This window comes from Nasonia vitripennis, chromosome 4 (genome assembly GCF_009193385.2).
Source record: "Nasonia vitripennis strain AsymCx chromosome 4, Nvit_psr_1.1, whole genome shotgun sequence".
In the NCBI taxonomy this organism is placed as follows: Eukaryota; Metazoa; Arthropoda; class Insecta; order Hymenoptera; family Pteromalidae; genus Nasonia; species Nasonia vitripennis.
The window spans coordinates 30,908,078-30,922,930 of record NC_045760.1 but is presented as its reverse complement, the minus strand read 5'-3'; the positions used below and the strand labels follow the sequence as shown (position 1 = coordinate 30,922,930).

General features: G+C 42.9%; 2 protein-coding genes across 4 annotated transcripts in view; one reads left to right on the top strand and one right to left on the bottom strand.

The window, feature by feature from the left end:
- Nucleotides 1-11,208, top strand: part of LOC100121328 (dipeptidase 1) — an 86,741-nt gene extending 75,533 nt beyond the window's left edge. For all 3 annotated transcript variants that reach the window (XM_008216768.3, XM_031930301.1, XM_016989884.2), the window contains 3 exons: nt 392-552; nt 2,987-3,116; nt 4,636-11,208. In XM_008216768.3, coding sequence (XP_008214990.2) covers nt 392-552; nt 2,987-3,116; nt 4,636-4,764 — 420 coding nt within the window. In that variant the 3' untranslated portion in view covers nt 4,765-11,208. The remainder of the gene's footprint in view (nt 1-391; nt 553-2,986; nt 3,117-4,635) is intronic.
- A 54-nt stretch (nt 11,209-11,262) lies between these two features.
- Nucleotides 11,263-14,803, bottom strand: LOC100121346 (G patch domain-containing protein 1 homolog). Its single transcript, XM_001604906.5, has 5 exons — nt 14,594-14,803; nt 14,006-14,384; nt 13,693-13,926; nt 13,185-13,616; nt 11,263-13,100 (listed from the first exon to the last, which is right to left on the bottom strand). The coding sequence occupies exons 1-5, from the start codon at nt 14,652-14,654 to the stop codon at nt 11,492-11,494; spliced, it is 2,715 nt and encodes a 904-aa protein (XP_001604956.1). The 5' UTR covers nt 14,655-14,803; the 3' UTR covers nt 11,263-11,491.
- Nucleotides 14,804-14,853: the final 50 nt, after the last annotated feature.

Here is a 14,853-nt window from a genome sequence, read left to right as displayed (position 1 = left end):
TCATAATCGAAATCCTCGTACTATGCAGCAGCCCTCCCCATACATACACATATTACACCCACGCATACATAGAGTCCCGAGACAGCAGAGCAGACTCAACCCATCTCAGCCCTATAGCTCTAATCTCGCGCGTAATCCCGCTCATCCCGCACAAGAACCCGGACAACTTCCTTCCTGCCCCGTGTGCTGGAGCGAAGAAAATGAAAATAATTACAAACCTCCCCCATATGGATTTCCAATATTACACGCGGTAATCCCAAAAATCCGATAAGTTAACGTCTTCCCCCTTATACACCGCTGTCTCGCGCCCTTTGATTAAATCCGACCGTGTGGGTTTGCGCGCGTATAAAAGGGATAACAATAAAATCTTTCTCTCTCGACAATGTTGCAGGCCTCGAACGGCGGACTGGTAATGATCACGTTTTACAACTACTTCGTCAAGTGCGGCGAGCAGGCGACCGTTGCAGACGTAGCGGCGCACATTTATCACATTAGGAATTTAATTGGAGTGGACCACGTCGGCGTCGGCGGCGACTTCGATGGCATTAACAAGTACGTATACATATCTATATATTGTCTCCCTTTGTTAGCGGCTCGTATGCGTATGGGTATGCGTATTCGCGCGCATACGAACCACTTTTTACAGCTCTGTGTGTGTGTGTGTGTGTGTGCGCGTGTAGGGCCGGGAATTCATTAGCGGTTGCGGTTATAGACGCGAGGGCCTGATGTGTATTATGTGGCGAAATGTTCGCACACTTATTGGAAAAGGAAAATTGGGTGAGATTTGAATTTCGCGCTCGATATTTCATCTCGATCGAACTTCCGCCGTGGTTATAAAAGCCGAATTGCTTGTATATATAGGTGCATGCGCGCGAGATGATAAATTGGAAGTTTTTTCATCGCATTGCGCGAGCAAATCGTGCGTTGAATTCCGCGAAAATTATTTTGCACACCGGAGAGTACGTTCATTTTACATTCATGTATTATTATAAAATTTGAATTACACGCAGTTCCCCGTCGAACGCGCTTAATTCCCGAATTCTCCCTTTATAGTAGCGCATAAGCAATAAATATGGAAACGGCTTCATTCATATAAACTATTAAAATCGATGAGCATCACAACAAAATAATCGCCTTATACATCTCGAATACACTTTACAATCCTCGGGTACATCCCAGGCATCTGGATTGATTTTTCGAAAAGTGATGCATTGCGAAATAACGCCTCGTCGTTATGCTTTCTCTCCGAAGCTCGTACACAGCCGAGCTTTCCTCTCGCGCGGCTGCGGTTGTATATACGCTTCCAATTATTGACGGCGGACAATCGAATGGTAATTTTAATTACAGTGGCCGCGCGACAGACAGGTATATAGACACGCAGAGCCGTGTGTCTGTGCACCGCAGCCTACTGTGTACCGCGACGCGTATACCAGCCTTGTATATAGCTCTGGTGGCGAAGCGGCTGCTGTGAAGCTATAGTATACTGCGACGAATAAAAAAGCCCTCCGAGGTGATGAATCACACGGGGGTGTCTCCATTTTTTTTTTTGTTTATTTTTTTTAGATGATCAGGTTCCCTGGTAGAAATGTTAACGGTTAATAAGCTTTAAGACACTTAGCTAAGTTGTGGTTAACGATTTAACTAAATAAGCGTTTAACCGTTATAAATGCATAGATATGACGCATTAACTCATGATAAAACAAAACTTTTGCTTGAATTTTGTCAAATGACTGTTACAATCCAAAAATTGTAGAAAAATTCGTTACAATCGTAAAAAATCCAAATATTCGTAATAAGACAAATATACGTTTTAACGCCAAAAAAACGGAAAACCAATTTTTAACTTAATAATAATACTGATGTGGTATTATAGATATGCATCACTAAAATATTAGCAATATTTTAATTTATTTTTTTACATTAAAATTTGATAAAACTGGCCAATTAAACTTAACTTTTTAATGAATTTCAACCGTTAATTTTCTACCAGGGTTTATAGCATTGAAATTTAGTGGGATATGCATTTTCATCTCGGGAATTAAAGCATCGAATATGCCGGAATCCTTTCGTCGATTCGAATGACGTTGAGAGCGCCGGATGTATGGGTTTTTTAAAAATAACTTCATTTTCACAAATATTTGAAGAGCTTGAATATTGTATACGCTTTTGACGGATATGGATTACAGTTCGGCGGAAATTAATTCGCGGGATCATCCGCATATCGAAATACATTATACGAGCGTTTATATTTTTGTAAAATTATTAAACGACGAATTTTTAAAACACATCAAACATGGAATCTTTCTGGAGTCTCGATTATTCATCGCTACACGAAGCATCGAGAGACAGTCGTTATAAAACTTTCCATGAATTATCGAGTGCAGACTCGCGTAATTTGACATCCACGCGACAAAGTCTATTTTTTCCTTTATACACACCGACGCTAACGTAATTACCGAGCGAACATTGCTCGTATCGCAAAATTTCGGAAATTAAATCATACACATCAAATGTATACTTAATTATATATAATAACGCTGTAATAATCAAATTCCCATAAAAACTCGAGCCGAATATTTCCTGCAAGGGAAATTCACTCCCCTGAATACAAGGAATTAAAAATATTTCTGATGAACAAGCCGTGTATGTACATCCAGTTAATTGTCAAAATTCTGCGAATAACCCGCGCAAATTTGAATTGCGTCGGAAGCGCGTATACATCATCCGCAGCGAGAGTTTATACCCGATAGAAAAACATATCCCTCCTCATTTCAAATTTAAATCGTCGTAAAAAAGCTCGCAAGCGCTAAAAATTATATCCCGCTCAGAAGCAAGAATAATTCAAATCTCCGCAGGAGAATTAATCCTCAATTTAAACTCTCTCCATCTACCTGCTTGAAGAAGAAGAAAAAAAGAATCTTTCGCGACTTCGTTCTTTATTAAACCGCCTGAAATATTGAAACTCCGTCTGTCTTTCTTCCCGCAGGACACCGCGAGGCCTCGAGGACGTCTCCAAGTACCCGGAATTGTTCGCCGAACTTCTGCGCAGCGACAAGTGGAACGTACTCGATCTGAAAAAGGTCGCCGGCCTCAATCTGCTCAGGGTCCTCCGACAGGTATATATAAACTGTTTATACATATCCACTATAGCTGTGCATACCTACACATTCTTTTTATTTTTACTCTCACTCTGTCAGTCGGGTGCGCGCGTATCGATCGCGAGCCGTATATAAGGCCGAGTATTTTTATCGGGAAATTGGCATTTTACGTATACGGGGATATAGCTGGGAAAGAGAGAAAGATATGAGAAACGGGAGAGAAAGAGAGAGCCTTCGAGCGCAGATTTAAGGCGCGTTTGTGCGACGACGAGGGCGCAGGAGGCGAAAATTTGTTTTAAATTGAATTTTTCTCTCGACCTTTAGCTCCTTTAATATCGCTTCGAAATTCCTCGCCGATTAAAACTGCCAGTTGACAATTAACTTTATCCCAGATGGCCGATTACGTTATTAATTATAACGCTCGAATTAACTTAGAAAAGACTCTCGGGTCGCGGGAATTGTTAATTAAAAGTACTGCTGTCGCGGCTTCTGCAGAAGAAGTTTAAAAATAATTCCGAGCAGATTTTTCATTCAAACATACCGCAGCTAAAACGAGTTCTCGAATCCCTTGAAACCAAGAGAGACGAGAACATGCATAGCTGGTTTAATCAGTAGCAACACACGCGCGCGGCTGTCTCAAGCGGTCTGTTTTCACTGATCAATGCTCGACTTGCATATACCACTGCACATACGGTTACTTTTCGCGGCGCGAGCTTTTAACTACATTTATCTTTAATTTCCCCGGAGCTGTGTGTAAAAGAGGGCCTTGATAAACTTTTCTGAAAATCAGTTCTCCCCTTTTTTCCGTTATTACACACATCAGCGACTATCAGGTTTTCGTATATTACTTCGAACTATTTAATTTCTCGGTGCCGGGCAGAGCGAATAAGTTGGGGGAAAAAGTTCCTTCGGAGCCGCGCGGGGAACAATGCTTTAAATTTAGCGCCAAAACAATTTCACGCTTTATAGAAGCTCAATGATCCCAACTATTCGGCCGGCTGCTTTATATACGTATATATATATAGACTAGCGCAAAGCAAATCGAAAAGCCAAGAACATTCCGGCAGGGCGGGGGGGGGGGGGGGCTTTGCTCTGAATGCACAATTCAATTTGACTGCAGCTGCAGCACACTGGGCGGGGAATTCGAAAAATGCAGATCTTGGATTTCGTTCGCCGGAATTGCTCCCATATATGTATATATCTTCGTTATGCGCGCGTTTGACGATCGATTAAAGCCGTTATCGAGCTTTTTTAATTTTCGAGCGTTTTTAATTTTCGGCATCGAAAAGCAATCTCGTACAAGCATCGATCGCGAAATTCCAGACGAAATCGAGCAGTTCTCAATAAACGTTCAGCCGAAGGAGTCCCTCGCGCCTCGGAATACCTCCGGCAACCATCGCAATATCGCAAATCAGTCGAAATAATCTCAACAAACAATTCCAGTGCGCACTAGATTTCTGGAAAATCAATTTTGCCCTTCTCCTACTATCCCTCGTCAATAATACTGTACACAATCGAGCTTTTCTCTTCGTTTTAGGTGGAGCGAGTTCGGGACGATATGAGGACCGCCGGTGTGATGCCGTCCGAGGAGGTGCTCGACTCGCCCGACACGACCGGCAGCTGCTCCCTCGACATAAACTCGGTGCAGCGGGCCATCGAGGTGTAGAAAAGAGACACGTGTACACACAGAGCCCCCGGAAGTGGAGGAGGAGCAGCAGCCGTTTTACGGGCTGGTTCTCTCTATCTACCCCCACCCACCCACGCGTATACATATACATATACATAATATGTAGTGGATGTTTCTTTTCTCGGACTCCACTCTCACGCTCTATACTACTGTCTGCGTGTCTTGTCTTTCTTGCCGCGATGAAAGATAGAAGCTCCTGCAGAGGATCACGGTTTCTTTTCGCTCCGACGGTTCTCCATCGAACTGTGTACAATTAAGCTCGCCGGGCATATATGTGTGTATGAGAGAGAGAGAGAGAGAGAGAGTTTACAATTTTTTTATTATTTTTTAGTGAGAAAGTTTAACACTGTAATTGAATCGAACTTTGCGCCCCATGAATATTTATAATCGAATACACGAAGCGAGAGATGTGGGAAAGTTCGGCGAAAAGTGAATGGCTAATGCAATAGCGCCGCTGCTGCTGAAAATCTATACAGGTATACACTGCACATACAGCTTTTTTATTTTTAACTAACGCCGCTCTCTGCGGCTGGTATAGTTTGTATACACATCCGCTCGCAAAAAAAATTGCGTTTCGTGTTTTGATGCGCTGTTTCTCCTGCTATATTTGGATTAACTAAAAACGTTACAAAATTCCGGCACGCGAAAAAAAAGCGAGCGCAGCGCGCAAAATCCCTTATTATTTTTTTTTTATTTTTTAACGAAAAATTTTTAATTGGATCCAAAACAAGCTGCGTCGCGCATTTACGTATATACTCGCGGAAACGAAAACACAGGAATGCGCGTAATACGAAAAAAAAAGCGAAAACTAATAACGCAGCCTTGTGTACGGTAGATACAGACATGCATATAGCCGCGAAATCTCGGCGCGCATTCCGCTCATAACTCCGAGCACTGCAGCCAACGACGATCGATCGTCCGAATTTCCAATTCAACGTCAACCCCCTATAGTCAAGCAGCCGTAGGTACACGTATATGTATACATCTCGGAGCTTTCTCTCTCACTCTATATCTATATATACATCGAAGCCGCAACTTTGCGCACTCGCGTCCATAACGAATGTATCGCGTTCGATTTTCGGTTGAATTATAGGGTTTTCGACTTGAGAGGGACCTCCGCGCACACACGTACTATGTGCGCGCATTCCGAAATCGACTAAGAGAGAGAGAGAGAGAGAGAGAGAGAGGGAGAGCAAACTCTCGCGAGCGGCGCATGAATAACTGCAAGCCTCGATTTTGACTCGGAACTATTAGCCCCCGGGCGACGATGTATATGCGGCGCACCATTCACTGTGCGACTCCCGCGCAGTAGGTCTATATACTGTACTACAGAGGAGAGTGGAGATTCGTGTATGTGTGTAACGCATCGTCGAATTAGCCGAGAACGTCGATGCGGCCCGAGATATTACGGGCGGGAAAGTCGTGCGATATATGAGTTATAGCGAGCTTTTACGCGCTCTCGCGACGTTCGTTAACTTATACAATACTTTCGAAGACAAATCATCGCTTTTATATGTACAAATTTTGGATTTTTATCAAGAGCCGCAATGAAAAAAAGCACGTTCCAATACCGCACGACTTCACCCCCTCCGCGCGATTTATGTACGCCGTGCACGTGACTGCTATTTTTTTCTCTTCTTTTCATATTTTCCGGCGGAATTGTTTGCGGAACGTGCTGTAATTTCTTTGCGCTTGCGTTTACGAATATCGTCGAAGTTGCGAATTCGAATTCTTTCAACGGGATAACCGCGAGCTAATCGAAACGGCAATCGAAAACGGAAATTTCGCGTTCCGAACAATCGGCTTCTCGATTAGCTGCGATCGATTGGGCATAGCCGCGCGAAACGCTTTAATTTCGTGTCTCCGCTACAGACGCTGTTTTACACTGTGGATATAATCATATTGGAGGTTTCCGCGAAGTCGATTCGATTTATTCGCAGAATTAATTTTTGTAGACGCAGAAGACACAGCGTCAGGACAATGCGTTTTTTATAACGACGTACACACGTATATACGGAGAGGAAGGAAAAGAAATTATTTATTGACGACGTTTATTGTTTTTTGGTATGTGCATTCTATAACCGCGTTTGTATATCTATATACCTATTTACACACAGAGCACAGAGAGAAACGAAACGAAGAACAAAACGGAAGGAACGCGATTAAAAGCGCTAAAATAAAGGGCGACGAATCCGGTCTTTTGTAACATAACAATTGCCGTTATATACATATATACATACATTATGGAAGTATATTATAATACTCTTATTGCGTACATTGTTTGAGTACACACTAGCTGTACAAGAAGTATTATTATGACTCTAACGCACGTGTAAAAATGTAAATATAACGTTTTTAAAATTAAAATATTTAATAGAAGAAAAAATGACTCGAAGTATATGATAACACTGTATTAAAGTATCGAAGTACGTTTTAAAATTATATACAAGAGAAGTTATCAAGGTATGATAGGCACGTATGTTACTCGTTTTTTTTTCGTGTACAGTACGCAGCCCGCAAAGCTTTTGATTTGGCAATAACAAACCGACGTCTATTTTGATTGCGCACTGATTTCCCCATTCGCAGCTTTGTAAAAAAAGGCAAACCTCAAAAGCAGTAGAAGCCAAAGCAAAAAAAAAAAAATCCTCCGCAACAACCGCGAAATAATCGAAAGTAATCCCCGAAATCCAATCAAGCGGGACGTCGTCCATACGAAAAAAAATCATCGTCATTCGCAATCCTACAAAAGACCGAATCATAGCGTTCTCTTCCCCCGATGTATGAATTTATGGCTGCGAGGGAAGACGACGGGCTGAGTTTCTCTCTCTCTCTCTCTCTTTCTCTTATACCCCGCAAAATCGATAGACACGAGTGGAGAGTTCCGGGGGCGAAATTCACGTCTTGAGGGGAGTGAGAGAGAATCGGAGAAAGAGAGAAACAGCGAGAGAAGGAGAGAGAGAGAGAGTCGAAAAATCGGAGGGATGAAATCCGGCGCGTGCAAGAGGGAGAGAAGAAGAGACGCGGAGCCGCTGCTATGTCGCTGATAATGGAAGGCGTTATGGAGGATGTCATATATCATGCGCTGCCCTTTTTTGAGCCGAGCTCTGAGCGATGGGCTCGCCCCGCTTTGAGATGTGAGAGTTAAAGTGTGAATTTTGTTTTTCGAGCTGTCGGCCGGAAAATTTATTTCGCTTAGATAAATCGTGCGGTTTTCTCGCAACAATTTATGTCTTATTCCCGTCAGTGACAATCCTCATTTTACTTTTGTGAAAAGTGCTTGTTGAAAAATACGTTTAAAATTAGCGCTCAAGTCCAGTTTAAAACAATTTTTCAGCTCCGCTATTCTTTTTCGGAAATTAAAAATATATCCCTTGTTAAGCGGAGAATAAATTGAAATCCTAAGTAAATCTCAGTCAAAGTTAAGTGAGATGGGTACGCGCGAACGTCTGTATAATGTGTAAGTAGCTATAGGCGAGTAGATACGTATACCGGGTTGGGTAAGCCGCGTCTTGCCAGACACGGCGCGTATCTACTTACACGTGTATAGATATTCCATCCGTCTGGCAAGCTTTAACAGAGCTTCACTTTACTGCGCGTGTATATATACTATTGAGCTCGGGTTAGAGAATTGAATTTAATTCTAAAGTTAGTCTACGATTATTGAACATAGTTTCGTTTTGCTTGAACAACTTGGTTTTCATCGTTCCGAATCGACTCTTTCTCCGATGAAAGGTGTACCTGGTTACAAGCGATTTACATACTTTGCATATTAATATAACAACAGTGAACGATTAACATTGGCAGATTCTGTTGTTTGGGAACAATGGTTTCGAATACTAATGTTGTTGTATATAGCTGATAAACGCTGATCAATTGAATTGGGTGAAACCAGATAATTTATGATCGTGTTACCTTTACATACAAGTATAGTACAGCGATGTAAATCATATACAAAAGCATCCCTTCTAACCAGGTTATACAATGAGAGAAAAATTGCAGGATCGCAGAATGAAAAGCCGAAATGCCAAAAGTATATAACAAAACTATAGACATGTACACACCAATGTAGAAAAGCTCAGCGCTACGCACACTTTGTCGAACGAACCCTGTATATATACTATACATAGATAAAAAAAGAAAGGAAGAAAGAAATAAAGAAAGAAAGAAAGAAAGCTCCTCGAAGAAAGTATGAATAAATTAGTTCTCCTTTTGCGCGAGACGAGCGCTCGCTCCCCTGAGCGGCTCGGCCTTGTTCATTTTTAAGGGAAACTGTTTTCTAAGAAGATAATCCCGCCTTTTGTAAAAAGAGCGGCTCTCAGGATCCGGGAGTAGCTTTTTAACTGCGCGCACCCGGTCGTCCGAACGAAGTTTTCGGATCCAACGAAAGAAGAAGAGCCGAGGGAGGAGATATATAGATAGAGTAGAGTGAAGGAAGAATACAGAAGCAGGTCTGGCCGAGCTAATTACCCGGTCAATTATCGAATCCGCATGACGTGCTTTTGAGCAATTAACAAGCGACTATACGTATAGGCTTCCTTCTCCCTCGCGGCTCGTTAGCATCCGCCGTTAGATTTGAGAGAGGGTGTGTTGTTTTCTGGCTGATGCGGACGACGAGAATCGATCGGGAGACTTTTTGAAGCGCATGTGTGTGTGAGTGTAATGTGCCGAGAGAATGATTCCGTCTTCCGTCGGTGTTCCTTCGACAGACTGATGATTGCTGCGGCTGTATTTATGCACTCGCTGATGGAAAACGCTGTTGTATTCTGTCCAGACCGTCGCTCATGTTGTCCGAGAGTACGATATATTGTTTATCTGGAAATAGAGAGAAACGTTAATTCTTATATAAAGCATAAGTTACACCTTTGTGATCTTATTATAGATTAAGGTAGCGAGATGCGTTGATTATTTCCTTGTGATATGTAAGTATAAGACGAGTGTGTCGTTGAAGCACAAAAGTATCGTTAATTCACATTATCCCGTCTAATTTGTCTGCAGCAGAGTAACGTTTTCCGGATAGTCGCGCTTACGTTGTGTGGATATATGAGAATCGTGTCTGTCGAACCTATTCACAAAGTTCAATGATGTAACGATGATTTTATAAAACGAAAAAAAGTGCGTAACAATCAAATTCCAAGTTTTTCGAACGAAGTTCTACACCTTTACTTTGCGAACGCGAATACGATATAAGTAACGATCACGAAATTTAAAAGTAAAAATATAAACTGTTTTTAAAACAATGAAAGTGCGGAACATCGGTATCATCGTGTATCCTCGTGCAAGAAGTGTATTATTATTCTATATATATATACATAATGTACCTACGAAGAGAACTGAGCTATATTAAGTATACTATAACTCGAATGTCTTCCTTCCTTCGGCGTCAAAGAGATTTTTATCGCATCTCCAAAAAACGAAAAACTCAACTAAAAAAAAGTAAAAACAAACATTCGACTATTGCATGTACACGAATATATAGATAGCGGTGTGTTGGACCTGATCGTGTGAAAATGCGATAGCCTGTGATTTTGTCAGAAAAAGCTGCGTAAATATGCGCGACAGATGCGGCAGTGGATAATTGAACGAATATGTAAACAAAAAAACTGCGTGTTAGGAGAATTTCGTGAGTCTTTGAAAAAGATCTAGCGTTGAATGTCTTTATCGATTTGTACCTGAAGTGCTTCGAAAAATAATTGATCTATAGATTAATCTGTACAGTTGGTTTATCGTCTTACAAATTTATAGAATAGTTATATATATATATAGAGTCCATCGTTTCGATCGTGCATTATAACGATGAAAGTACGAAAGTTTATATTAGAATATATACAAATAAATTCATTCGCGAGTCGGACATGAGAAGTCGAAAAACTTTTCGTCGCACTTCAGCAGCAAGAATATCTGTGTGTCTCTACACTGTCATCGCTCTGTTACTCATATATTACATTAATCTCTTAGCTCCGAATGCGCTCTCGGAAAAACAATTTCAATTTCCAAAATATCCCAGCGATACTGGGCCGAGGACGGCGACGACGACGATAACAATTGTACATAATAATACGCGCATGTATGAACGCAAACTGACAAGTCCTCGCCGCAACATCGCAGTCCGAATTTCCAAGAGCGGAATTCCCTCTGATTTCCAGCGGAACCTCACCGCAACCACCTGTTTGTGTCTTGTGTGCACTTGAGAGCGAGAGAAGCCAGATCCGCGGTTCGCGCGAGTATAAGAGAAAAAAAACGGAGAAAGAACGCGAACCGCGAATCGAGCGGGCGGACGTAGGTACGTATCTTATACATGACTTTTTAGGCGCGCGAAAGAAGCGACAGAGGCGAGGGAACGATTAAGCGAATGACAAATTCTATGATATCAAAGTTCCATTGTACCTTGGATATGGACTCACCAAAATAAATGTTTCTATTGCAGACCTTTACTTTGTTCTCATTTGATACCTTGAACTCCAATCATAACGAGCTATGTTTGTGTAAAAATATTTATTGTTCAAGTTTTAGATCCAAACAAAATGATCATGGATCGAGCACGACTCCATACCTCGTAACTATATGTAAAATATAAAGCGCGTATAAACAGCAATCGAGCATTGCTTCTCCTCCTGTATTTACAGATCAAGTCGACGATACAATATATTACAGAAATTCAGTTCATCGTTTAAAATATACAACATTCATCACTAGACACGGTTTAAAGCTAATGTCTCTTTTCCTTCTTCGACTTCTTCCTGCTCTTGCTCCTCGACCTCTCCTTGTGCTTGTGTTTCTTCTTCTCCTTCTTCGACTTCTTCTTGTCCCTCGACTTCTCCACCCACTTGCCATCCTCGCCGTCGCCGGATTTTCTACTCAGCCCGCCCGTGAACACTGGCTTCGCAGCTTCTTCCACCGGTGGAATCGCCGTGGGTAGGGCCGGCCCGTAAACGTCAGGCGGCAAATGGTCCTCTTCCATTTTGACTTGGACGACCTCATCCTCTTCGACTTTCTTCTCATCAACCTCTTTAACCTTATCCTTTGGAGTCTCTGCCTTATCGGGTCGTTTCATCAGACTGTCGAAATCCACATTGGCGAAGATACCTCGCGGCGGCGAGGTGTTTCGCTGGGCGTTCATTTCCGTCGCGCTTTTGCCGATCAGCGCGGCCTTCAGTTTCTCCTCGTCGACCAGTTTCGACTCCTCGCCCTCGGATTCCTCGTCTTCGCTGCTGCTCAGGAAAATCGACTTGTACAGGTCCTTTTTCTCCTTGATGTTCGAGCTTACCGCTACCGGCTCCTCCGGGTCTGCCTCTTTAGCTTCAACGACATCGTCTTCTTTTTTCTTTGTTTCTTCCACCTTCTTGAATACTTTTTTATACGACTCCTCGAAAGCTTTCTCTTTCTCAGTCAGTCTCGGCCTCGGCTCACTCGACGATGGCTCTATCCCGTAGTCGGATTCCTCCTCGTGTGAAATTCCGGAGGATGTCGAGGGCCCTGGCTCGCATTCGTATTCCAATTTCCTACCCGCCTCGAATTTCGACACCTCGTTCCAGGCAATGGAGTCGAAAATGGAGAACTTCTTTTTCTTTTTGTCGTCCTCGGCAACGCCGACCGAGGGCTCGGCTATGTTGAATCTCACGCAGACGAGCTTCGCCGGCTTCCACTCCTCGTCGGTTCTCGTGAGCTTGCCGTACATCTTCATCTTCGCAGCAGCTGTCATCCTATCCTGTGGTTTCAAACTCTCGAGGTCTACTTTAGCTTCGAGCTTCTTTTGCTCCTCTGTTTTCTCGTCTGCATTCTTTCGAGCCTTGTCTATCCTCTCGCACAAGGCGGCGGCTTTCTCGAACTCTTCGACCTCCTGATCCCGCTCCCACTCAGTCATAGACAGGGGCTGGACGCTGGAGAACTTGAGCTTTCTCTCGCCCTCGGAGAACGACAGGAATTGCTCAAAGCGTCGCTGCTTGTCCAGATCAGCGAAGGACGGTCTCGTGAGGTTCGTGTCTTCGCTGGGCTCTTGACCTTTATTCTCCTGTCCGCTCTCAAAGGCACTCGCACTCTGAAGGTTTCCTTGGATTTTCGGATCCAAGCCCATCGTCTCGCCTTTGACGAACGTTGTGGCGGAGAGCTTGTCCAGCCAGGACATGGCGGATTTCTTGGGCTGACTCTGTTCCAACTTCTGTCTTTCAGCGCTTTGCTCTTTTCCGTGGAGATTTAAGGTGCGGCTTATCAGTTTTGCCGCTACGCTGGTGTTCTTTGGTTCGGCTTTCTTCGAGTCTATGATGCTCGGCCTGTCGTCGTTTATGATTTTAGCTCTGCTCTCGGCGTTCATTTCGTACCTGGTGAAAATGAATAAATACATGTGAGTCATGCTATAAAAAAGGTAAGTAAACGTAATTATAATAATGAAGCGTAATGAATACCTCTTCCGAACGTTGCTCTGTTCTTCTGCGAGAGGTGAAAATCGACTCTTCCTAACTTTATGTACAGGATTAAAATCTTTGGGTAACGTTGGTGCGATAAAGACTTTTTTCTGTGAAAGCTGCTGCTTCGCCGGAACGAAACCTTCAATGCAACTGTGCTTTGGCTCGTCTTTCTTGGACCATCTGCTCTTGGCTTTACGCTCGGGACCGAGAGCAAAGTCGTAGCGGGACATGTCGTCCCTCGCGTAGATGTCGTCATCCTCTGCCTCGAAAGCTCCTACTCCAAATGCTTGACCTTTGATGGACAGTTTTTTGTTTTTGTCTTGGACACTGAAAGACGGGGCTTCGAACAGATTTATGTGCTGACCGAGAACTGGTCGGCGGTCCAAGCCGCTGTATCCAATGCCAAAATAATTGTCCTTTGGATTGCACCTATAGAAATTGATGAGTGAGTTATAGCATTTCATACTTGAAGGTTGGTTTGTTTTTGATAAGAATTTTGGTATACCTGAATGGTTCATAGTCATCGGGGGCAAAAGTTACATCAGCAAATTCATCATCCGAAGATCCTGACTCGCTCTCGCTATATTTGCTTTGCTGACTGGGTAGGGAACAGCCATATACTTTAATGTTTTCCCTCTGTTTCCTTTGATGTTTCTTTTCCTTTTTTGTAAGCCGGGGTCCTACTCCCTGACCTGGTCTCCATCCCATTTTTTTCAGGAGCATCACACCAGCTCTTTCTCTACAAAAAAGTACCACTAAAATTAGAAAAATCATCAAAATTGCTGCAGGCTTCAAGTTTCTAAGTGTAAATCACTCACCGAACTGGCTTAAGAAGTTCCCTCAAAACAGGCGTACCAGGAATGGGTCCACTGCTATCCTGCTTGGCCCGCTCTCTTTTCTTACCTTTGTGCGTTTCGTCGCTGTACTCCTGAGTTGCTCTAATGGCTGTTGGTGCAATACCAAACTGTCCTGTGTCCTCCTCGTCCATAAAATCTTCAGGACGCTGGACAACCCCACCAGCCTTATTTGCTCTTGTAGATTTGAACTGCTGTGGTCGCCAGCCATCTCGTGAGCCCACTGTATTGAAATATCCAGCAGAAAAACCACCCGTGAAAGCACCATGGAATCTTCTTCTGCCTTGATCATCGTAAGCGAATTGCTCTTCAATGGTCACAGCTTTCTTTCTAGGGAGGTTTTCTAAAAGAACAAAAAGTTACGTTAGGCTTAATTTTGTCAACTGTGTTCGTTTTGCTCCAACAACTTTCGTTCAAGATCTGAAAGAACTGCAACTACTCTTACGATCAATAAAGTACAGAATTCGTCTTAAAAATAAACAAAATACAGGGGTTTTGTTTAATATAAGAAATAATTCAAATGACCCACTAATCACTGGTACATAAACAAACCTTCATCCAGCGGATCGAGCGCGTTTCCGTAAGTAACAAAATCATCCTCCTCGTCGCTCATTTTACCCCGAGAAAACAGTCAAACACAAACTCCGGAAAACCACAATGAATGCAATTTTCAAACAAATAATTCGCCACCGCTATTATTTGTATACACCATTTTTATTTTGAGGTTAACAACCCCCGCGCATGCGCATTCCTAACCTCTTCTCTTTCGTCTTTTCCTTTTCCGGTATAGTACCGTCGGTCGCCGCCGCAGC